Source organism: Somniosus microcephalus, chromosome 8 (genome assembly GCF_052327205.1).
Source record: "Somniosus microcephalus isolate GS21.2 chromosome 8, FLI_Smic_1.0, whole genome shotgun sequence".
Lineage (NCBI taxonomy): Eukaryota > Metazoa > Chordata > Chondrichthyes > Squaliformes > Somniosidae > Somniosus > Somniosus microcephalus.
In genome coordinates this window covers 262,377,604-262,401,414 of record NC_140994.1, presented here as the reverse complement: position 1 = coordinate 262,401,414, position 23,811 = coordinate 262,377,604, and the positions used below count along the sequence as shown (strand labels likewise).

General features: G+C 53.1%; 1 protein-coding gene across 1 annotated transcript in view; it reads right to left on the bottom strand.

Moving 5' to 3' along the window:
• Nucleotides 1-244: 244 nt before the first annotated feature.
• Nucleotides 245-23,811, bottom strand: part of LOC147114357 (protein NDNF-like) — a 65,747-nt gene continuing 42,180 nt past the window's right edge. The window contains exons 2-4 of the mRNA XM_085996010.1: nt 17,857-18,077; nt 14,721-14,845; nt 245-5,593 (exon numbers count right to left, since the gene is read on the bottom strand). Coding sequence (XP_085852136.1) covers nt 4,083-5,593; nt 14,721-14,845; nt 17,857-18,065 — 1,845 coding nt within the window. The 5' untranslated portion in view covers nt 18,066-18,077 and the 3' untranslated portion in view covers nt 245-4,082. The remainder of the gene's footprint in view (nt 5,594-14,720; nt 14,846-17,856; nt 18,078-23,811) is intronic.

Genomic DNA, 23,811 nt, shown 5'->3' with positions numbered 1-23,811 from the left:
ATTGCGTTATACTCACTCCGCTTTTAGATTACTTTTTATGTTAAAGTAGAAAAACAAAGTCATTATAATGATAAGGCTGAATTTGTTACTACTCAAGTGAACAACGGAGGATCGTTTCAAATAACCGTTCCACAGACGTGCCTGTTTCAGACGGGTGTCTGTGGCCTAACGCAGCACTAACTTAAAACTTAAACTGGTCGTCACTGGTAGTTACTGGAGCCACAAACATCAACACAACAGGTGGCATAGCAACACATTTTATTTAAATACACCATCGGTCACACTAAATGCCGACAGTCCATACAGAAGAGAGGAAGTGATGCTTTAGTTGAAACTTATAAAATTCTGACAGGACTAGACAGACTAGATGCAGGAAGGATGTTCCCGATGGCAGGGGAGTCCAGAACCGGGGGTCACAGTCTGAGGATAAGGGGTAAGCCATTTAGAGCTGAGATGAGGAAGAATTTCTTCACCGAGAGTGGTGAACCTGTGGAATTCTCCACCACAGAAGACAGTTGAGGCCAATTCATTAAATATATTCAAGAAGAAGTTAGATATATTTCTTAAGGCTAAAGGGATCAAGGGATATGGGGAGAAAGCAGGAACAGGGTACTGAATTTGGATGATCTGCCATGATCGCATTGAATGGCGGAACAGACTCGAGGGGCCGAATGGCCTACTCCTGCTCCTATCTTCTATGTTTCCATGGTAGTTAGCTCTGGTCAGACCCCATCTGGAGCGCTGTGTTCCGTTCTGGGGCCCCACACCTCAGGAAGGATATACAGGAAACTTTGGTTTATCCGGAAGTTGTATGTCCGGAAACCTCGATCTACCGGCAGAAATCAGGAGCCGTTTTGTTAGGTTTTTTTTCTTCTCGTGGCTTTTTTTTTTCCAACAGCCAGGCTCAGCAAAGTCTCTCTGAAGCTGTTGCTAAGCTACAGAGACGCTTCCAAGGTACGGCCGACTGTTTAGAAGCTGTTGCTAAGCAACAGTGTTTGTTGCCAGATACGGAGCTGCAAATCTCCGTATGCTTCAACATTAGCGCTGGTTTGTCCGGCAGTTTTGATAGATCAGCAACAGCTCGGTCCCGTCGGTGCCGGATATCACAAAGTTTCCTGTACTGGCCTTGGAGGGGGTGCAGCACAGATTCACCAGACTGATACCAGGGCTGAAAGGGTTAAATGATGAGGACTTGTATTCCCTGGAATATAGAAGATTAAGGGGTGATCTGATTGAGGTATTTAAAATGTTAAAAGGAGTTGATAGAGTAGAGAGAGAGAAACTATTTCCTCTGGTGGGGGGAATCCAGAACAAGGGAGCATCACCTTAAAATTAGAGCCAGGCCGTTCAGGGGTGATGTGAGGAAGCACTTCTTCACACAAAGGGTGGTGGAAATCTGGAACTCTCTCCCCCAAAAAGGCCACGGATATTTGGGTTCATTTGGAGCTTTCAAGATTAAGATCGATAGATTTTTTTGTTGGGTAAGGGTATCAAGGGACATGGAACAAGGGCGGGTGACTAGAGTTGAGATACAGATCAGCCATGATCTCATTGAATGGCAGAACAGGCTCGAGGGGCCGAATGGCCTCCTCCTGTTCCTAAAAACAACAACTTGTATTTACACAGCGCCTTTAATGTAGTAAAACGTCCCAGGGCGCTGCACAGGAGCGATTATCAAACAAAATTTGACACCGAGACATATAAGGAGATATTAGGACAGGTGATCAAAAGCTTGGTCAAAGAGGTAGGTTTTAAGGAGCGTCTCAAAGGAGGAGAGAGAGGTAGCGAGGCGGAGAGGTTTAGGCAGGGAATTCCAGAGCTTAGGGTCTTGGCAGCTGAAGGCACGGCCACCAAAGGTTGAGCGATTATAATCAGGGATGCGCAAGAGGGCAGAATTAGAGGAGCGCAGATATCTCGGGGGGTTGTGGGGTTGGAGGAGATTACAGAGATAGGGAGGGGGCGAGGGCCATGGAGGAATTTGAAAACAAGGATGAGAAGTTTAAAAACGAGGCATTGTTTAACTGGGAGCCAATATAGGTCAGCGAGCTCAGGGGTGATGGGTGAACGAGACTTGGTGCAGGTTAGGACACGGGCAGCCGAGTTTTGGATGAGCTGAAGTTTGTGGAGCGTAGAACGTGGGAGGCCGGCCAGGAGTGCGTTGGAATAGTCAAGTCTAGAGGTAACAAAGGCATGGATGAGGGTTTCAGCAGCAGGTGAGCTGAGGCAGGGGCGGAGTTTAAAAAAAATTCATTCCTGGGATGTGGGCGTCGCTGGCAAGGCCGGCATTTATTGCCCATCCCTAGTCGCCCCTTGAGGAGGTGGTGGTGAGCCGCCTTCTTGAACCGCTGCAGTCCGAGTGGTGAAGGTACTCCTACAGTGCTGTTGGGGAAGGAGTTCCAGGATTTTGACCCAGCGACAATGAAGGAATGATGATATACTTCTAAGTCAGGATGGTGTGTGACTTGGAGGGGAACTTGGAGGTGGTGGTGTTCCCATGCGCCTGCTGCCCTTGTTGGGCAATGTTCCAATATTGTTCTAACTTCATCTCACCCCATCACTATATCCTTCTATTCCTATCTCCCTCAAGTGTTTATCCAGCTTCCCCTTAAATGCACCTCTGCTATTCGCCTCAACCACTCCCTGTGGTAGCGAGTTCCACATTCTCACCGCTCTCTGACTAAAGATTGGATTTATTAGTGACTATCTTATATTGATGACCCCCTAGTTTTGGTCTCCCACCATAAGTAGAAACATCTTCTCCACTTCTACCCCATCGAACCCCTTCATAATCTTAAAGGCCTCGATCAGGTCACCCCTCAGCCTTGCCTATTTGAGAGGAAAGAGCCCCAGCCTGTTCAATCTTTCCTGATAGGTATAACCTCGCAGTTCTGCTATTCACAGACAAATAATGAAGGATAACCTCACATCTCAACGCAAATAAAATGCAGGTGGATTTCTTGTTGGGAGGGCAGGGGGAAACGACTATAAACTAGAAAGACAGAGTCAAGAGAGAGTAATGCTTACAATACAATGTCAACTCCTATTTTACACAACACCAAAATATGGTCCTTTTAAATCAATTGCACGTTCTATACATTTTTTGTAAGTGCTTTACAAAGTGAATTAGGTAACGGTTAAACACGCCTCATTGGATCAGAGACGCCACGCTGGTTGAGGCCTCCCTGCTTGTGTGAGCGAGAGGGACGGTTACATTTGTCTTCACATTTGTGCCGCAATATCGGTCTTTCCATTTCTTTCCTTTTTTATTCGTTCGCGGGATGTGGGCGTCGCTGGCAGGGCTGGCATTTATTGGCCATCCCCAGTCGCCCTTGAGAAGCTGGTGGTGAGCCACCTTCTTGAACCGCTGCAGTCCGTGTGGTGAAGGTGCTCCCACAGTGCTGTTCGGGAGGGAGTTCCAGGATTTTGACCCAGCGACGATGAAGGAATGGCCGAGATATTTTCAAGTCAGGATGGTGTGTGACTCGGAGGGGAACTTGGAGGTGGTGGTGCTCCCATGCACCTGCTGCCCTTGTCCTTCTAGGTGGTAGAGGTCTCGGGTTTGGGAGGTGCTGCCGAAGAAGCCTTGGCGAGTTGCTGCAGTGCATCTTGTAGATGGTACACACTGCAGCCACGGTGCGCCGGTGGTGGAGGGAGTGAATGTTTAAGTTGGTGGATGGGGTGCCAATCAAGCGGGCTGCTTTGTCCTGGATGGTGTCGAGCTTCTTGAGTGTTGTTGGAGCTGCACTCATCCAGGCAAGTGGAGAGTATTCCATCACACTCCTGACTTGTGCCTTGTAGATGGTGGAAAAGCTTTGGGGAGTCAGGAGGTGAGACACACACCACAGAATACCCAGCCTCTGGCCTGCTCTTGTAGCCATAGTATTTATGTGGCTGGTCCAGTTCAGTTTCTGAGGATCCTTGGGCGATGTAGCCTGAGGTGAAGCTTGAAGGCAGCAGGAGAGAAGACGAGATAAGCAAGAGGCCAGGTGTTGTCCCCCCTACCCCAAGCTTGGGGTTTGAAATCCCTGGAAGAAGGATAGACTGAGGGAGGCGAGGAGGTGAAGACTTCATAACCGCACACTTCAACATGTCTTCCTCGTCCTAACTATCTTGCTCTGGTATTTCACTGAATGTCTCCCCTGGCCTATCACGTAGACATCAAGCAGGTAGGATTTCCCAGCCTCCAGACCCTCAATCCGTTCTGTCATCACAGCCTTCTGAAGGTTCGAGCCACGGAAAAATTGGCAACTCACCTTCTCCGACTTGCTCCTCGTCTTTGGGTCGAGGCAATGGTTTTGCAGTTCTCTGGGTTTCTCCTGGCTCGCCACCAGCTTTCTGTAAACGCAGTATTTGTTCATCTCCTGCGTGGCAAGCCAAGCGATAGTCAAGGAAGAGCAGGCACGCAGTCTGTCAAACACTTTGAGTCTGGTGTCACTGGGGAGAGTTGGGAAGGGCTGCTTGTTGGGGTGGGTGGTGATGTGAACTTTCAGCAAGGCCGGCCTTCCTTTACCTGCTTTTAGATGTAGCAGATATCTTGCTTTAGGCTTGCCGATGATTTGGAAATGTTTGACTCCCTCGATGTTCTGGGATGTGACCAACTTTCTGTTCTGCCTGATTTGGACGTGGACCTTCTGGTAGCAGGACTGAAGGGAGACCATTACCGTCCGGTGGGAGGAAACCGGCTTGAACCGGAGGGACCTGGAAGCGCCACGCTTGACCAAGAGCTCGGTCACCCTTCCGCCTTTCAGCTCCAGCACCTTTTGCTGCGCCTCGTCCTTGGTCTTAGCAAACGTCCCGACGTAGGCATAACTCACGTTGGTCAGCAGGTTGGAAACAAAGACGTCAAAGTAGTACTGGGTGCCGGGTTTTAGCCGCGACACGGTGAACACATTCTTGGTCCCGGTGCAGGTTTTCTGAATGTCCACCGGGCGACTGGCTGAAAGTTTCATAGACCGACGCCCAACAGTTGGGTTTCCAAGGAGGGCCTCTGCGAAAGACCAAGCAGTTGACTGGCCAATCGCCCTCCTTCTTGGAGGTCGCCCAATTTGACCTTCTCTAAAAGGTTGTCCTCCAAATGCCAGGTTGGGAGCGTGCCTTTCTGGCCTGTCAATGGAAGGATGATTGACCATATCGCCAAGGCGTGGGGACTTTGGCATCCCCCAGTCCAACGCTGACACCTGCACCTTTTTAAAAACATCGCCCTCTTTAAGTTTAGCCTCAACGGCGCACAGGCTTTTGTAGTTATGCTCCTTATTGATGACCACGCAGTATTGCACGGGCTGCTGGAACTGAGAGATAGCTGGAGTTGGCTTCCACACCAGGGAAACACTGGTGCGCCCCACAAACGTCAGGTCCAGCCGCGAGTCGTCGGGCAGTTTGGGGTACGGTTGATCAGATTCAGGGGTGGTTGTGGCAAAGAGGTTGAAAATGGTGTCCTTCTCAACCGACACGAGTTCCAGTCTGTAGATGCCAGCTGGGCTATCAGCAATGGCGTAAGATTCAACGTCGTTGCCCTGATAATGAAACAGCTCCACACTTTGTCCATGAACGGTCTCCTTGGGCTCTTTCTGTAAATGAAGAGGCTCCGATTCGCCTGTTAAAGGAAGAAACGATAAGGTCATAAGAACAAAAGAGATAGGAGCAGGCGTAGGCCAGACCACACGGACTGCAGCGGTTCAAGAAGGCAGCTCGCCACCAACTTCTCAAGGGAAATTAGGGATGGGCAATAAATGCTGGCCTGGCCAGCGATTCCCACATCCCATGAATGAATCAAAAAATACAGCCCCTCGAGCCTGCTCCGCCATTCAATAATATCATGACTGATCTTCTACCTCAACTCCACTTTCTCCCCCATCCCCATATCCCTTGATTCCTTTAGTGTCCACAATAATACTGCGCTTGAACCCGCAACCTTGGCGTTATTAGCACCACGCTCTAACCAACTGAGTTAAGCGGCCCAGTTACATGTAACCTGTTCTATCCCAGTCGATAGACAATAGCAATGACGTTCCCAGAGACTCGAGTTGCTGTAATTAGGAACGATTTTCTTCAGAAATAGACACTCCACCAAGTTTGAAAAGAGTAAGGGAGAAGGTGAGGCAAATCAATACAACAACAACAACTTGTATTTATATAGCGCCTTTAATGTAGTAAAACGTCCCAAGGTGCCGTACAGGAGCGATTATCAAAAAAAATTTATACCGAACCACATAATGAGATAATAGGAGAGATAACCAAAAGTTTGGTTAAAGAGGTAGGTTTTAAGGAGCGTCTTAAAGGAGGAAAGGGAGGAGAGAGAGGCGGAGAGGTTTAGGGAGGGAATTCCAGAGCTTAGGGGCCCAGGTAACAGAAGGCACGGCCACCAATAGTGGAGCGATTGAAATCGGTGATGCTCAAGAGGCCAGAATTGGAGGAGCGCAGATATCTCGGGGGGTTGTGGGGCTGGAGGAGATTACAGAGATAGGGAGGGGCGAGGCCATGGAGGGATTTGAAAACAAGGCTGAGAATTTTTAAATCAAGGTGTTACTTAACCGAGAGCCAATGTAGGTCAGTGCGCACTGGGGGTGACAGGTGAACGGGACTTGGTGCGAGTTAGGACACGGGGCAGCAGACCTTTGGCTGACCTCAAGTTTACGGAGGGTGGAATGTGGGAGGTCGGTCAGGAGTTCGTTGGGTACGTAATGATTAGGGAATGTAAAGTTTGTGTTTGAAGCAACTGGTGTTCCAAACTCTAGGCCAGGTTGTCCAACCGGCGAACCATGGGCCACATATTGGTCTCTGATCCCTAGCAATCTGTCCCTTGTAGCCTGGCCAGCTCAGCCCTGTTTCCGTTTATATATTGCCTAGTCGCTGTTTAGAGTTTTGTAGACTTGGAGGTTTGGAAAAGGCTTTTGTGTTTAGGCACTGTTGCCTCATTGGCGGAAAAAACCCTAAATTGGAACACTAAGTTCAGTTGGTATTCACAAGTTGGGATACTTGCAAACTAACAGGGACAACTACAACTTGCATTTAGAGTGGAGAAGCTGGGGTTGTTCTCCTTAGAGCAGAGGCGGTAAAGGGGAGATTAAATAGAGGTGTTCAAAATCATGAGGGGTTTTGGTACAGCAAGAAACTGTTTCCTCTGACAAGTGGGTCGGTAACCAGAGGTCATAGATTTAAAATAATTGGCAAAGGAACTAGAGGGGAAATGAGGAGAAATTTCTTCACACAGAGGGTTGTTACAATCTGGAACGCGTTACCAGGGGTCATAGTCTAAGGATAAGGGGTAAGCCATTTAGGACAGAAATTAGGAGGAATTTCTTCACCCAGAGAGTGGTGAACCTGCGGAATTCTCTACCACAGAAGGCAGTTGAGGCCAATTCATTAAATATATTCAAGAAGGAGTTGGATATATTTCTTGGGGCTGAAGGGATCAAGGGATATGGGGAGAAAGCAGGGACAGGGTACTGAATTTGGATGATCAGCCATGATATTGAATGGCGGAGCAGGCTCGAGGGGCTGAATGGCCTACTTCTGTGCTGTAAGTTTCTGTGACTCTACGTCACTGGAGTGGGACCTCAGCCCACGACCTTTTGACTCAGAGGTGAGAGTGCTACTCTGCTGAGTCAAGAAGCGAAAGGGACAGGATGTTAAGCCGCTGCAGCCGGCTCACCCATCCCAGTCCCCATTCATCAAATCCCCTGATTCTGACTGCAAGGGACCTACGCGTGACTTCACCAATATTTTTCTCTTCACATATCTATAAAAGCTTTTACAGTCAGTTTTTATGTTCCCTGCAAGCTTACTCTCATACTCTATTTCCCCCCTCTTAATTGATCCCTTTGTCCTCCTTTGTTGAATCCTAAACTGCTCCCAATCCTCAGGTTTACTGATTATTCCCCCACATCACAGCAGAAAGATTTCCAAACTGACTTTAAAGAGGAGAGAGCGAGCGAGAGAGAGAGAGAGAGAGACAGGCAAACATAAAAACCTACATTTTTCTGCTGAAGCACGATGATGTAATCTCAACCTCATGTAAGGATCGTGGCTAATGGCTCGATGAATCTGCTATCATCTCCAATCAAATCAGAAAGTGCAGTCGGCCAGAGGGGAAGCGCGCACCTCTTCACCAGGGACACAGATCATCCGCGTTGATCAACAGTTTAAGGATGTGCCCTGCCTGTGTCAAAACAAGAATGCTGACATTCCTATAATTCCTTCTTTGTAAATTAATGCAACTTGACATCTCTATTGGAATTAAGCTCGAGTTGATGTAAGAGGCTCAAGTGGTGCAAAAATAGCACTTTGCAGGTGTGTTTGTGTTACCTGGTTGCCATGGCGTCCCTTCCACATTGTATGTCGTAAGCGGAGTACGGTGTCTGTGCACATAAGTGTCTCCTGCGATTGCTGCAGCCAAACCTTAGATCTCACCGAGAGTTTTCAGCTCGTGGAGAGACCCATTAATTAATGGAATATAAAGGGCTAAAGACTCATCGAGCCATTAGCCACGATCCTTAGATGAGGTTGAGATTACATCATCGTGCTTCAGCAGAAAAATGTAGGTTTTTAAGTTTGCCTGTCTCTCTCTCTCTCTCTCTCGCTCTCTCCTCTTTGAAGTCCGTTTGGAAATCTTTCTGCTGCGATGTGGGAACAAGGCACTGATTCTAATAGTTGCTTTTGCATCTTTGCAGCTTTTCAAACCCAACATTCCAAACTGCTGAGGCAGCGTTGGGTGCGAGGGAAGGTTTTCGTTTTCGCTTTCAGCAAGAGCGGCTTCAAAAGGAACCTGACTTTCAAAGAGCTGTTAGAAAAACCAAAGTAAATGACTCCTGGCCGCACATTTAGCACAAATCGAGCACGGGCGTCTGTGTTGCCCCAGCTACTTTTCAGCGTTCATCCTTACAGCTCTGCTCCGCCCAGTGTCACTCGCTTCCAGTGATGGTCACTCCCGGTGTGGCTCACTCCCAGTGATGGTCACTCCCAGTGTCGCTCACTCCCAGTGTCGCTCACTCCTGGTGTCGCACACTCCCGGTGTGGCTCACTCCCAGTGTCCCTCACTCCCAGTGATGGTCACTCCCAGTGTCGCTCACTCCCAGTATCTCTCACTCCCAGTCTCTCACTCCCAGTCTCTCTCACTCCCAGTGTTGCTCACTCTCAGTGTCTCTCACTCCTAGTCTCACTCCCAGTGTCTCTCACTCCCAGTCTCTCTCACTCCCAGTGTCGCTCACTCTCAGTGTCCCTCACTCCCAGTCTCTCTCACTCCCAGTGTCTCTCACTCCCAGTCTCTCTCGCTCCCAGTGTCGCTCACTCTCAGTGTCCCTCACTCCCAGTCTCTCTCACTCCCAGTGTCTCTCACTCCCAGTCTCTCTCACTCCCAGTGTCGCTCACTCCCAGTGTCGCACACTCCCAGTGTTGCACACTCCCGATGTCGCTCACTCCCAGTGTCTCTCACTCCCGGTGTCTCTCACTCCCAGTGTTGCTCAATCACAGTCTCTCACTCCCAGTGTCGCTCACCCTCGGTGTCCCTCACTCTCAGTGTCCCTCACTCCCAGTGTCTCTCACTCCCAGTCTCTCTCACTCCCAGTGTCGCTCACTCCCAGTGTCTCTCACTCCCAGTCTCTCTCACTCCCAGTGTCGCTCACCCTCGGTGTCCCTCACTCTCAGTGTCCCTCACTCCCAGTGTCTCTCACTCCCAGTCTCTCTCACTCCCAGTGTCGCTCACTCCCAGTGTCTCTCACTCCCAGTGTCCCTCACTCTCAGTGTCCCTCATTCCCAGTGTCTCTCACTCTCAGTCCCTCTCACTCCCAGTGTCGCTCACTCTCGGTGTCCCTCACTCTCAGTGTCCCTCACTCCCAGTGTCTCTCACTCCCGGTGTCTCTCACTCCCAGTGTTGCTCACTCCCAGTCTCTCACTCCCAGTGTCGCTCACCCTCGGTGTCCCTCACTCTCAGTGTCCCTCACTCTCAGTGTCTCTCACTCCCAGTCTCTCTCACTCCCAGTGTCGCTCACTCTCGGTGTCCCTCACTCTCAGTGTCCCTCACTCCCAGTGTCTCTCACTCCCAGTCTCTCTCACTCCCAGTGTCGCTCACTCTCGGTGTCCCTCACTCTCAGTGTTGCTCACTCCCAGTGTCTCTCACTCCCAGTGTTGCTCACTCCCGGTGTTGCTCACTCCCAGTGTCTCTCACTCCCGGTGTCGCTCACTCCCAGTTTCACTCACTCCCCGTGTCGCTCACTTTCAGTATCGCTCACTCTCAGTGTCGCTCACTCCTGGTGTTGCTCACTCCCCGTGTGGCTCACTCCCGGTGTCGCTTACTCCCAGTGTCGCTCACTCCCAGTGTCGCTCACTCCCAGTGTCGCTCACTCCCAGTGTTGCTCACTCCCGGTGTTGCTCACTCCCGGTGTCGCTCGCTCACAGTGTCGCTCACTCCCAGTGTCTCTCACTCCCGGTGTCACTCACTCCCAGTGTCGCTCACTCCCGGTGTCTCTCACTCCCGGTGTCACTCGCTCCCAGTGTCGCTCACTCCCAGTGTCGCTCACTCCCGGTGTGTCTCACTCCCAGTGTCTCTCACTCCCGGTGTGTCTCACTCCCAGTGTCGCTCACTCCCAGTGTCGCTCACTCCCGGTGTGTCTCACTCCCAGTGTCGCTCACTCCCAGTGTCGCTCACTCCCAGTGTTGCTCACTCCCAGTGTCTCTCACTCTCAGTGTTGCTCACTCTCAGTTTTGCTCACTCCCAGTGTCGCTCACTCCCAGTGTCGCTCACTCTCAGTGTCGCTCACTCCCGGTGTTGATCACTCCCAGTGTCTCTCACTCCCGGTGTCGCTCACTCCCAGTTTCGCTCACTCTTCGTCTCTCTCACTCCCAGTGTCGCTCACTCTCGGTGTCCCTCACTCTCAGTGTCCCTCACTCCCAGTGTCTCTCACTCCCAGTCTCTCTCACTCCCAGTGTCGCTCACTCTCGGTGTCCCTCACTCTCAGTGTTGCTCACTCCCAGTGTCGCTCACTCCCAGTGTTGCTCACTCCCAGTGTCTCTCACTCCCAGTGTCGCTCACTCCCAGTTTCACTCACTCCCCGTGTCGCTCACTCTCAGTGTTGCTCACTCCTGGTGTTGCTCACTCCCCGTGTGGCTCACTCCCGGTGTCGCTTACTCCCAGTGTCGCTCACTCCCAGTGTCGCTCACTCCCAGTGTCACTCACTCCCAGTGTCGCTCACTCCCAGTGTTGCTCACTCCCGGTGTTGCTCACTCCCGGTGTCGCTCGCTCACAGTGTCGCTCACTCCCAGTGTCTCTCACTCCCGGTGTCGCTCACTCCCAGTGTCGCTCACTCCCGGTGTCTCTCACTCCCGGTGTCACTCACTCCCAGTGTCGCTCACTCCCAGTGTTGCTCACTCCCGGTGTGTCTCACTCCCAGTGTCTCTCACTACCAGTGTCGCTCACTCCCAGTGTTGCTCACTCCCGGTGTGTCTCACTCCCAGTGTCTCTCACTACCAGTGTCGCTCACTCCCAGTGTTGCTCACTCCCGCTGTTGCTCACTCTCAGTGTTGCTCACTCTCAGTTTTGCTCACTCCCAGTGTCGCTCACTCCCAGTGTCGCTCACTCTCAGTGTCGCTCACTCCCAGTGTCTCTCACTCCCGGTGTTGCTCACTCCCGGTGTTGATCACTCCCAGTGTCTCTCACTCCCGGTGTCGCTCACTCCCAGTTTCGCTCACTCTTCGTGTCGCTCACTCCCAGTATCTCTCTCTCCCGGTGTCGCTCACTCTCAGTGTCGCTCACTCCCAATGTCGCTCACTCTCAGTGTCGCTCACTCCCACTGTCTCTCACTCCCAGTCTCGCTCACTCCCAGTTTCGCTCACTCCCAGTGTCGCTCACTCCCATTGTCGCTCACTCCCAGTTTCGCTCACTCCCAGTGTCGCTCACTCCCATTGTCGCTCACTCCCAGTTTCGCTCACTCCCAGTTTCGCCCACTACCAGTGTCGCTCACTCCCAGTTTCGCTCACTCCCAGTGTCGCTCACTCCCATTGTCGCTCACTCCCAGTGTCGCTCACTCCCAGTGTCGCTCACTCCCAGTTTCGCTCACTCCCAGTGTCGCTCACTCCCAGTGTCGCTCACTCCCAGTTTCGCTCACTCCCAGTGTCGCTCACTGCCTGTGTCGCTCACTCCCAGTTTCGCTCAATCCCAGTGTCGCTCACTCCCAGTTTCGCTCACTCCCAGTGTCGCTCACTCCCAGTGTCGCTCACTCCCAGTTTCGCTCACTCCCAGTGTCGCTCACTCCCAGTTTCACTCAGTCCCAGTGTTGCTCACTCCCAGTTTCGCTCACTCCGTTTCGCTCAGTCCCAGTGTCGCTCACTCCCAGTGTCGCTCACTCCCAGTGTTGCTCTCTCCCAGTTTCGCTCACTCCCAGTGTCGCTCACTCCCAGTGTCGCTCACTCCCAGTTTCGCTCACTCCCAGTGTTGGTCACTCCCAGTGTCGCTCACTCCCACTTTCGCTCACTCCCAGTGTCGCTCACTCCCAGTGTCGCTCACTCCCAGTGTCGCTCACTCCTGGTGTCCTGTGGGCAATGATCAAGCCAGTTTTTATTGGATCTGATTACAAATCATTTGCCACCACCCTCGTTCCACCAACTTCGCCCGTCTCCGCCCCTGCCTCAGCTCATCTGCTGCTGAAACCCTCATCGATGCCTTTGATACCTCCAGACTCAACTATTCCAACACACTCTTGGCCGGCCGCCCACATTCTACCCTACGTAAACGTGAGCTCCACCAAAACTCTGCTGCCCTATCGCAACTTGCACCAAGTCCCGTTCACCCATCACCCCTGTGCTCGCTGACCTACTGGCTGCCGATCCGGCAACACCACGATTTGAAAATTCTCATCCTAGTGTTCATACCCCTCCACGGCCTCACCCCTCCCTATCTCTCTCACCCCCTCCAGCACTACGACATCTCTGTGTTACCCCAATTCTGGCCTCTTGTGCATCCCCCGATTTCAATCGCTCCACCACTGGCGGCCGTGCCTTCAGATGCCGAGGCCGTAGGCTCTGGAATTCCCTCCATAAACCAATCCGTCTTCCTGTAAGATGCTCCTTAAGGACTGCACCGGCAGAGTCAGTCTAGATCTTGTGCTCAAGTCTCTGGAGTGGGCTGCACTCTCGGCTCTGAGCACAAGCTCTAGACTGACTCTGCCGGTGCAGTACTTTAGGACTTCGAGGCGAGAGTGCAGCCCACTGCACCCCGGCTGAGACTCCGCTGAAGGCGCCCATGTGTAAACAAGGACGGAATGTATCTGAGGAATGAAAGATCACTTGTTTATTACTTTGTGAGTCTGGAGCCTGATTCAAACACACCACATGAATCACGAGGGACATCAATCTAATACAGCAACTTGTATTTATATAGCACCTTTAACATAGAAAAATGTCCCAAGGCGCTTCACAGGAGCGATTATCAAACAAAATTTGACACCGAGCCACATAAGGTACAGGAACAAGGATGTCTTGCTGCAGTTGTACAGGGCCTTGGTGAGCCCACACCTTGAGTATTGTGTGCAGTTTTGGTTGCCTTATCTGAGGAAGGATGTTCTTGCCATGGAGGGAGTGCAGCGAAGATTCACCAGACTGATACCTGGGATGGCAGGAATGACGTATGAGGAGAGATTGGGTCGATTGAAACATGGAAACATAGAAGATAGGAGCAGGAGTAGGCCATTCGGCCCCTCGAGCCTGTTCCGCCATTCAATGCGATCATGGCAGATCATCCAAATTCAGTACCCTCGGGGGGAGCGAGGGGTCTCGGGGAGAGCGAGGGGTCTCGGGGAGAGCGAGGGATCTCGGGGAGAGCGAGGGGTCTCAGGGGGAGCGAGGGGTCTCGGGGAGAGCGAGGGGTCTCGGGGAGAGCGAGGGATCTCGGGGAGAGCGAGGGGTTTCGGGGAGAGCGAGGGATCTCGGGGAGAGCGAGATGTCTCGGGGAGAGCGAGGGGTCTCGGGGAGAGCGAGGGGTCTGGGGGAGAGCGAGGGGTCTCGGGGGAGAGTGAGGGATCTCGGGGAGAGCGAGGGGTCTCGGGGAGAGCGAGGGATCTCGGGGAGAGCGAGATGTCTCGGGGAGAGCGAGGGGTCTCGGGGAGAGCAAGGGGTCTGGGGGAGAGCGAGGGGTCTCGGGGGAGAGTGAGGGATCTCGGGGAGAGCGAGAGGTCTCGGGGGAGAGCGAGGGGTCTCGGGGGAGAGCGAGGGGTCTCGGGGAGAGCGAGGTGTCTCGGGGAGAGCGAGGTGTCTCGGGGGAGAGCGGGGGGTCTCGGGGGAGAGCGAGGGGTCTGGGGGGAGAGCAGGGGGTCTGGGGGGAGAGCGAGGGTCTCGGGGCAGAGCGAGGGTCTCGGGGGAGAGCGAGGGGTCTGGGGGGAGAGCAGGGGGTTTCAGGGGAGAGCGAGGGGTCTGGGGGAGTGTGGGGAGGAGAGCTGGGGCTCTGGGGGGTCTGAGGGAGTGCGGGGGCTCTGGGGGGTCTGGGGGAGAGCGAGGGGTCTCGGGGGAGATCAAGAGATGTGGGAGAGAGCGGGGGTGGGGGGAGTGTAGCACTCAGATGTTTTATCTGATAAATTCATGTCAGAAGGCACGGCCGCCAACGGTGCAGCGATTAAATCGGGGATGCGCAAGAGGCCAGAATTAGAGGAGCGCTGAGATCTCTGAGGGTTGCAGGGCTGAAGGAGGTTACAGAGATAGGGAGATACACAGTCAGCTGCCGTCTGTCGTTCTCTCACCTGATCCATCTCCACTGGAGCGATCCCGCAGTTCCTGCAGCGTGAGGGTCCATTCTAAAGGTGTGTCGCAGGGCGTGACCCTCACCGTGACCGGCGAGCTGTCCTCCTCCACCATGAAGTAGTATCTTCAGGGAACAACACAACAGTCACAACGCTTTACACGTACGCTGTCAGCGGCCCCACTGCACGTGGACTGACCCTGTGCCTGGGGCTCAACTGGCCTTAGCAATTACTGGCTTAGAGATAAAACTGCCCCAAGTCACAGAGCGAGGGGTCTCGGGGGAGAGCGCGGTGGGTCTCAGGGGAGAGCGAGGGGTCTGGGGGAGAGCGAGGGGTCTCGGGGAGAGTGCGAGGGGGTCTCGGGGGAGAGCGAGGGGTCTGGAGGAGAGCGAGGGGTCTCTGGGGAGTGCAGGGGGTCTCGGGGAGAGCGAGGGGTCTGCGGAGAGAGCAGGGGGTCTCGGGGGAGAGCGGGGGGTCTCGGGGGAGGGCGAGGGGTCTCGGGGGAGAGCGAGGGGTCTCGGGGGAGAGCGGGGAGTCTCGGGGGAGAGCGAGGGGTCTCAGGGGAGAGGGAGGGGTCTCGGGGGTGAACGAGGGGGTCTGCAGCGAGAGCAGGGGGTCTCGGGGGAGAGCGAGAGGTCTTGGGGGAGGGCGGGGGGTCTCGGGGGAGAGCGAGGGGTCGGGGGGAGCGCGGGGGGTCTCGGGGAGAGCGCGGGGTCTCGGGGAGAGCGAGGGGTCTCGGGGGAGAGTGGGGGGTCTCGGGGGAGAGCGGGGTTTTTTGGGGGAGAGCGAGGGGTCTCGGGGGAGAGCGAGGGGTCTTGGGGGAGAGTGGGGGGTCTCGGGGGAGAGCAAGGGGTCGGGGGGAGAGCAGGGGGGATCTCGGGGAGAGCGAGGGGTCTCGGGGAGAGCGAGGGGTCTCGGGGGAGAGCGAGGGGTCTCGGGGGAGCGCGGGGGTCTCGGGGGAGAGCGGGGGTCTCGGGGGAGGGCGAGGGGTCTCGGGGGAGAGCGGGAGGTCTCGGGGGAGAGCGAGGGGTCTCGGGGGAGGGCGAGGGGTCTCGGGGGAGAGCGAGGGGTCTCGGGGGAGGGAGAGTGGTCTCGGGGGAGAGCGGGGGGTCTCGGGGGAGAGCGAGGGGTCTCGGGGAGAGCGAGGGGTCTCGGGGGGAGCGAGGGATCTCGGGGAGAGCGAGGGGTCTCAGGGGAGAGCGAGGGTCTCGGGGAGAGCGAGGGGTCTCGGGGGAGAGCGAGGGGTCTCGGGGGAGAGCGAGGGGTCTTGCGGGGAGAACGAGGGGTCTCGGGGGAGAGCGAGGGGTCTCGGGGAGAGCGAGGGCTCTCAGGGGAGAGCGAGGGGTCTCGGGGAGAGCGAGGGGTCTGGGGGAGAGCGAGGGGTCTCGGGGGAGAGCGAGGGATCTCGGGGAGAGCGAGGGGTCTCGGGGGGAGCGAGGGGTCTCGGGGAGAGCGAGGGATCTCGGGGAGAGCGAGGGGTCTCGGGGAGAGCGAGGGATCTCGGGGAGAGCGAGGGGTCTCGGGGGAGAGCGAGGGGTCTCGGGGGAGAGCGAGGGGTCTCGGGGGAGAGCGAGGGGTCTCGGGGGAGAGCGAGGGGTCTCGGGGGAGAGCGGGGGGTCTCGGGGAGAGCAGGGGGTCTGGGGGAGAGCGAGGGTCTCGGGGCAGAGCGAGGGTCTCGGGGGAGAGCGAGGGGTCTCGGGGAGAGCGAGGTGTCTCGGGGAGAGCGAGGGGTCTCGGGGGAGAGCGGGGGGTCTCGGGGGAGAGCGAGGGGTCTGGGGGGAGAGCAGGGGGTCTGGGGAGAGAGCGAGGGTCTCGTGGCAGAGCGAGGGTCTCGGGGGAGAGCGAGGGGTCTGGGGGGAGAGCAGGCGGTTTCGGGGGAGAGCGAGGGGTCTGGGGGAGTGTGGGGAGGAGAGCTGGGGCTCTGGGGGGTCTGAGGGAGTGCGGGGGCTCTGGGGGGTCTGGGGGAGAGCGAGGGGTCTCGGGGGAGATCAAGAGATGTGGGAGAGAGCGGGGGTGGGGGGAGTGTAGCACTCAGATGTTTTATCTGATAAATTCATGTCAGAATTCCAAATGTTGGTGATAGGAAGACTGCAGAGTTTGGCACTGAAGGATACTGGATGTTTGTTAAGCAAATAGCCACGTGTGTGAGGTAGAATTACCTGTTTTGTGTGTGAGGTGTTTTCTATTCAATTAGTAGTTAAAACGATGTCTCTGTACAACCTGTGCCTAGTCAACAAAGTCTATTCTTTTTCATTTAAATAGAATATTTATTGCTCCAGTTGGTTTTACATTTGTTTTCAATCATCTTAAGCCCTGACACCTTCCCTTCTCCCCCTCCCCTGCCCCCTCCCACCTCACCCCCGGCCAGTTTTGGGCTTGACAAAAGGAGACATCGCTACCTATTTCCTACACCAATTTACCAGGGATGAGGGGCTTCAGTTTTTCTGGAGAGACTGGAGAAGCTGGGATTGTTCTCCTCAGAGTAGGGACGGTTAAGGGGACACCTAATGGATGTGTTCGAAATGATGAGGAGTTCTGCTAGAGTAGATAGGGGCGAGACCGTTTCCATCGGCAGGGGGGTTGGTGACCAGAGGAGACAGATTTAGGATAATTGGCAAAAGAACCAGAGGGGGAGATGAGGAGAATTTTGTTTACGCAGCGATTTGTTGTTGTCATAAATCTCATCATCGAGAAACTACCTATGAAATAACACTGGACGGCCAGCTGGTGGCGCCGTCCAAGGAATATAAATACTCGGGTGTGGGCCCCAGCTTGCCAGGGACATTTTGTAAAGACAAGGAGCTAGTGAAGTACAACTAGACTTCCATGTTCTGAAACAAGTTGATTAAAGCCTTGCTTTATGCTCCAACCAAGTGCGTAGTGAGTTTTATTACGTCAGTTGTGATCTGGAATGCGCTGCTTGAAAGGGCAGTGGAAGCAGATTCAATAGTAACTTTCAAAAGGGTCAAATTGGAGAGCTCTTTCAAAGAGCCGGCACAGGCACGACGGGCCGAATGGCCTCCTTCTGTGCGGTGTGATTCTATGTAAGTTGACTCAATTGGATTCCAGACTCAGGCGACACACAGGTCAGTCTGCCGATCCCCGCTGAAGAATGATGGACGTGTCTCTTAAGTACCTCTTTGGCGTGTCTTTCATGAGAAACCCAGCAATTTCAGCTCCGTCTGGGAGGGCTGTCAGGTCCTGTGGTGTAAGCTGGTCGTAGAGAGCTTGCACAAGGGCCAGGTCTCTGCCTGGCAGCTTCTGCGCCGAGCAGGTGAGGCTGAGGAGCAGCAGATACAGGACGTTCCTCCAGGCCAGGGGCAGCATCTTCCACACATTCCTCATCAGTGGATGCCCCTTCAACAGAAGAAAAGGTCAATCAGTAAACGTAACCGTTTCAATTCCTGCCCCAAGAAAATACACGCAGCCAGGCTGTATTTTATCAATGACTGCTCTCCAGTCTGGCCCTTGTCTCGCTGAATTTAAAATTATGACCCTCCTCCTGTTCAAATCCCTCCACGGCCTCGCACCCCCCTCCCTATCTCTGTAACCTCCGCCAGCCCTACAACCCACCGAGATCTCCGCGCGCCTCCAATTCTGGCCTCTTGAGCATCCCCTGATTCTCATCGCTCCACCATTGGCGGCCGCGCCTTCAACTGACTGGGCCCCAAAGCTCTGGAATTTCCCTCCCTAAACCTCTCCGCCTCTCTCTCTCCTTTAAGCCTCTGCCTAAAACCGACCTCTTTGACCGAGCTTTTGGTGTTTTGTACAAATGTATCATTATTATTCCTATACTTGATGCCCCTATTTATAAAACTCAAAAGTGGTTTTTTTTATGCCTTTATCTTCCTGCACTCTCACTCTTCAGGGAATTATGTATTTTAGCCCTTGGGTCTCTCTGTTGTTCCACACCCGTCATTATCTTTCCATTAAGTGTACACTCCCATTCTGTGTTTTTTTTTAATCCCAAAATATATTTCCTCACACTTATCCACATTAAACTGCATCTGCCACCCATTCCACTAAACTGTCCCGGTGTCTTCCTTCCCAAAGTCCTTCTCACTATTTTGATAAGTCCCCCCCACCTCTGCGTCACTTTGAGATTGTGATCCCTCTACCCAAGCCCGAACCATCAATAAGCTCACCACCAACCCCCTTCTTATGAATACCGGATGCCCTGACTGAGCTGAGAGAGCCTGGGGATCAAACGCGGGCCTTTCCTGGTTTCCCAGGCCCAGTGCCACACCGCAGTTACGCACGGAGCTGTGGGGAGGAGCTAATAATTCTCCCGGTAGAGTCGCACAGTGGTGACGTTACTGGACTAGAAGCCCCAGAGGTCATGAGTTCGACTCCCACTAGTACAGATTAAATTTAGTAAAGTTGGTCATTTGTGGTCTGGCACCAGGGAAACGATAGCTACTGAAGCTGCTGATTTCTATAAAAAGCCCAGCTGCTCCAGTAATGTCCTTCAGGGAAGGGAACTTTCTACCCTTATCTGTTCCGGGCTTACACGTGACTCCAGTCCCCTCGCGGCGTGGTTAACTCTTAATTTCCCTCAGGTCATAGAAACATAGAAACATAGAAGGTAGGAGCAGGAGTAGGCCATTCGGCCCCTCGAGCCTGCTCCGCCATTCAATGCGATCATGGCTGATCATCCAAATTCAGTACCCTGTCCCTGCTTTCTCCCCATATCCCTTGATCCCTTTAGCCTCAAGAAATATATCCAACTCCTTCTTGAATATATTTAATGAATTGGCCTCTACTGCCTTCTGTGGTGGAGAATTCCACAGGTTCACCACTCTCTGGGTGAAGAAATTCCTCCTCATCTCTGTCCTAAATGGCTTACCCCTTATCTTTAGACTGTGACCCCTGGTTCTGGACTCCCCGGCCATCGGGAACATCCTTCCTGCATCTAGTCTGTCTAGTCCTGTTAGAATTTTATAAGTTTCAATGAGATCCCCTCTCATTCTTCTAAACTCCAGCGAGTATAAGCCCAATCGACCCAATCTCTCCTCATACATCATTCCTGCCATCCCAGGTATCAGCCTGGTGAATCTTCGCTGCACTCCTGTTAGGGAGGGTGCAATAAAGACTGGCCCACCTTCCTAGAGCAGATAGAAAACAAAGAATAATTTTTCAAGTAACAACAGAAAATGCTGGAAAAACTCAGCAGGCCAGGCAACATCCGTGGGGAGAAAACAGAGTCAATGTTTCGGGTAAACCCTTTGTCAAGACTGAAGAAGCACAGGAAATGAAATCGATAATTTCTCAAGCACTCTCTCCCTTTCTCACTGGCAACAGTAGATTCAAGGGTGATGTCAGGAAGCACTTCTTCACACAGCGGGTAGTGGAAATCTGGAACTCTCTCCCCCCAAAATACTGTTGAGTCGGGGGGGGGGGGGGGGCGGTGCGGTGGGCGAGGGTATCAATTGTAAAATTTCAAAACTGAGATTGATAAGATTTTTGATGAGTAAGGGTATTAAGGGTTACGGGACCAAGGTGGATAGCTGGAGTTGAGATACAGATCAGCGTTGATCTAACTGAATGGCGGAACAGGCTCAAGGGGCTGAATGGCCTCCTCCTGTTCCTATGCTCCTGTGTTCCTATAAATATTGGGAAGACCCGAAGCCATTGTTTTCGGCCCCCCCCCCCACAAACTCCGTTCCCCAGCCACCGACTCCACCCCTCTTCCTAGCATCTGTCTGAGCCTGAACCAGACTGTTCACCACCTTGGTGTCATATTTGAACCCGAATTGAGCTTCTGACTACATATCCGCGGCATAATTAAGATCGCCTATTTCCACCTCCGTAACATCACCTGTCTCCGCCCCTGCCTCAGCTCATCTGCTGCTGAAACCCTCATCCATGCCTTTGTTACCTCTAGACTTGACTATTCCAACGCACTCCTGGCTGGCCTCCCACATTCCACCCTACGTAAACTTGAGGTCATCCGAAACTCTGCTGCCCGTGTTCTAACTCGCACCAAGTCCCGTTCACCCATCACCCCTGTGCTCGCTGACCTACATTGGCTCCCGGTTAAGCAACTCCTCGATTTTAAAATTCTCATCCTTGTTTTCAAATCCCTCCATGGCCTCGCCCCTCCCTATTTCTGTAACCTCCTCCAGCCCCACAACCCTCTGCCCCCCCCCCCCGAGATCTCCGCGCGCCTCCAATTCTGGCCTCTTGCGCATCCCCGATTTCTATCGCTCCACCATTAGTGGCTGTGCCTTCAGCTGCCTGGGCCCCGAGCTCTGGAATTCCCTCCCTAAACCTCTCTGCCTCTATACCTCTCTCTCCTCCTTTAAGACGCTCCTTAAAACTCTTTGACTAAGCTTTTGGTCATCTACCCTAACATCTTCTTATGTGGTTTGGTGTCAATTTTTTTTTGATAATCGCCCCCGTGAAGCGTCTTAGGATATTTTACCATGTTAAAGGAGCTATATGAAAACAAGTCATTGTTGTTGTTGTTATGCTCCTATGCCCCTTTGTTCCTATGTTCTTGTGTTCCTGTGCCCCTATGTTCCTGTGTTCCTGTGTTTCCATGTTCCTATGCCCCATGTTCCTGTGTTCCTATGCCCCATGTTCCTCTGGCCCATGTTCCTGTGTTCCTATGCCCCTGTGTTCCTATGCCCCATGATCCTGTGTTCCTATGCCCCTGTGTTCCTATGGCCCATGTTCCTATGTTCCTATACCCCATGTTCCTGTGTTCCTATGCCCCTATGTTCCTCTGGCCCATGTTCCTGTGTTCCTATGCCCCTGTGTTCCTATGGCCCATGTTCCTATGGCCCATGTTCCTGTGTTCCTATGCCCCTATGTTCCTCTGGCCCATGTTCCTGTGTTCCTATGCCCCTGTGTTCCTATGGCCCATGTTCCTATGTTCCTATGCCCCATGTTCCTGTGTTCCTATGCCCCATGTTCCTCTGGCCCATGTTCCTATGTTCCTATGCCCCATGTTCCTGTGTTCCTATGCCCCTGTGTTCCTATGGCCCATGTTCCTGTGTTCCTATGCCCCTATGTTCCTCTGGCCCATGTTCCTGTGTTCCTATGCCCCTGTGTTCCTATGGCCCATGTTCCTGTGTTCCTATGTTCCTATGGCCCATGTTCCTGTGTTCCTATGCCCCTATGTTCCTCTGGCCCATGTTCCTGTGTTCCTATGCCCCATGTTCCTGTGTTCCTATGCCCCTATGTTCCTCTGGCCCACGTTCCTGTGTTCCTATGCCCCTATGTTACTATGGCCCATGTTCCTGTGTTCCTATGCCCCTGTGTTCCGATGCCCCTGTGTTCCTATGGCCCATGTCCCTATGCCCCTATGGCCCATGTTCCTGTGTTCCTATGGCCCATGTACCTGTGTTCATTTGGCCTATGTTCCTGTGTTCCTATGGCCCATGTTTTTGTGTTCCTATGGCCCATGTTCCTATGTCCCATGTTACTGTGTTCCTATGGCCAATGTTCCTGTGTTCCTATGCCCCATGTTCCTATGCCCCATGTTCCTATGCCCCATGTTCCGATGATCCTATGCCCCATGTTCTTATGCTCCTATGCCCCATGTTCCTGTGTTCCTATGTCCCATGTTCCTGTGTTCCTATGGCCAATGTTCCTGTGTTCCTAAGCACCATGTTCCTATGGCCCATGTTCCTGTCTTCCAATGCCTCTATGTTCCTATGACCCATGTTCCTGTGTTCCTGTGTTCCTGTGCCCCATGTTTCTGTGTTCCTATGGCCAATGTTCCTGTGTTCCTATGACCCATGTTCCTGTGATCCTGTGTTCCTGTGCTCCTATGGCCCATGTTCCTGTGCCCCATGTTTCTGTGTTCCTGTGGCCAATGTTCCTGTGTTCCTATCCACAATGTCCCTATGGCCTGTGTTCCTGTGCTCCTATGCCCCATGTTCCTATGTTCCTATGCCCCATGTTCCTGTGTTCCTATGCCCCATGTTCTTGTCCTCCTATGCCTCTATGTTCCTATGGCCCATGTTCCTGTGTTCCTATGCCCCATGTTCTTGTCTTCCTATGCCTCTATGTTTCTATGGCCCATGTTCCTGTGTTCCTATGCCCCTATGTTTCTATGTTTCTGTGTTCCTACGGCCCATGTTCCTGTGATCCTGTGTTCCTATGGCCCATGTTCCTGTGTTCCTATGTCCCGTGTTCCTGTGTTCCTATGCCCCATGTTCCTGTGTTCCTATGCCGCATGTTCCTGTGTTCCTGTGTTCCTATGCCCCATGTTCCTATGCCCCATGTTCCTATGCCCCATGTTCCTGTGTTCCCATGTTCCTATGCCCCATGTTCCTATGTTCCTATGCCCCATGTTCCTATGCCCCATGTTCCTGTGTTCCTATGTTCCTATGCCCCATGCTCCAGTGTTCCTATGTCCCATGTTCCTGTGTTCCTATGTCCCATGTTCCTGTGTTCCTATGTCCCATGTTCCTGTGTTCCTATGCCCTATGTTCCTATGTCCCTATGTGCCTATGCCCCATGTTCCTATGTTCCTATGCCCCATGGTCGTGTTCCTATGCCCCATGGTCTTGTGTTCCTATACCCCATGTTCCTATGTTACTATGCCCCATGTTCCTGTGTTCCTATGCCCCATGTTCCTGTGTTCCTATGCCCCATGTTCCTGTGTTCCTATGTTCCTATGCCCCATGTTTCTGTGTTCCTATGCTCCTATGCCCCATGTTCCTGTGTTCCTATGTTCTTATTCCCAGCAATGCACAAACACTCCACACAGTGACAGGATGGGACAAAGTCAACATGGATTTACAAAAGGTAAATCGTGCTTGACTAATCTACTGGAATTTTTTGAGGATGTAACTGGTAAAATTGATAAGGGAGAACCAGTGGATGTGGTGTATTTGGACTTTCAGAAGGCTTTCGATAAGGCCCCGCATAAGAGATTAGCATGTAAAGTTAAGGCACATGGGATTGGGGGCAAGGTATTGACTTGGATAGAGAACTGGTTGGCAGACAGAAAGCAAAGAGTTGGAATAAACGGGTCTTTTTCCTAATGGTGGGCAGTGACTAGTGGGGTACCGCAGGGATCGGTCCTGGGACCCCAGCTATTCACAATATATATTAATGATCTAGACGAGGGAATTGG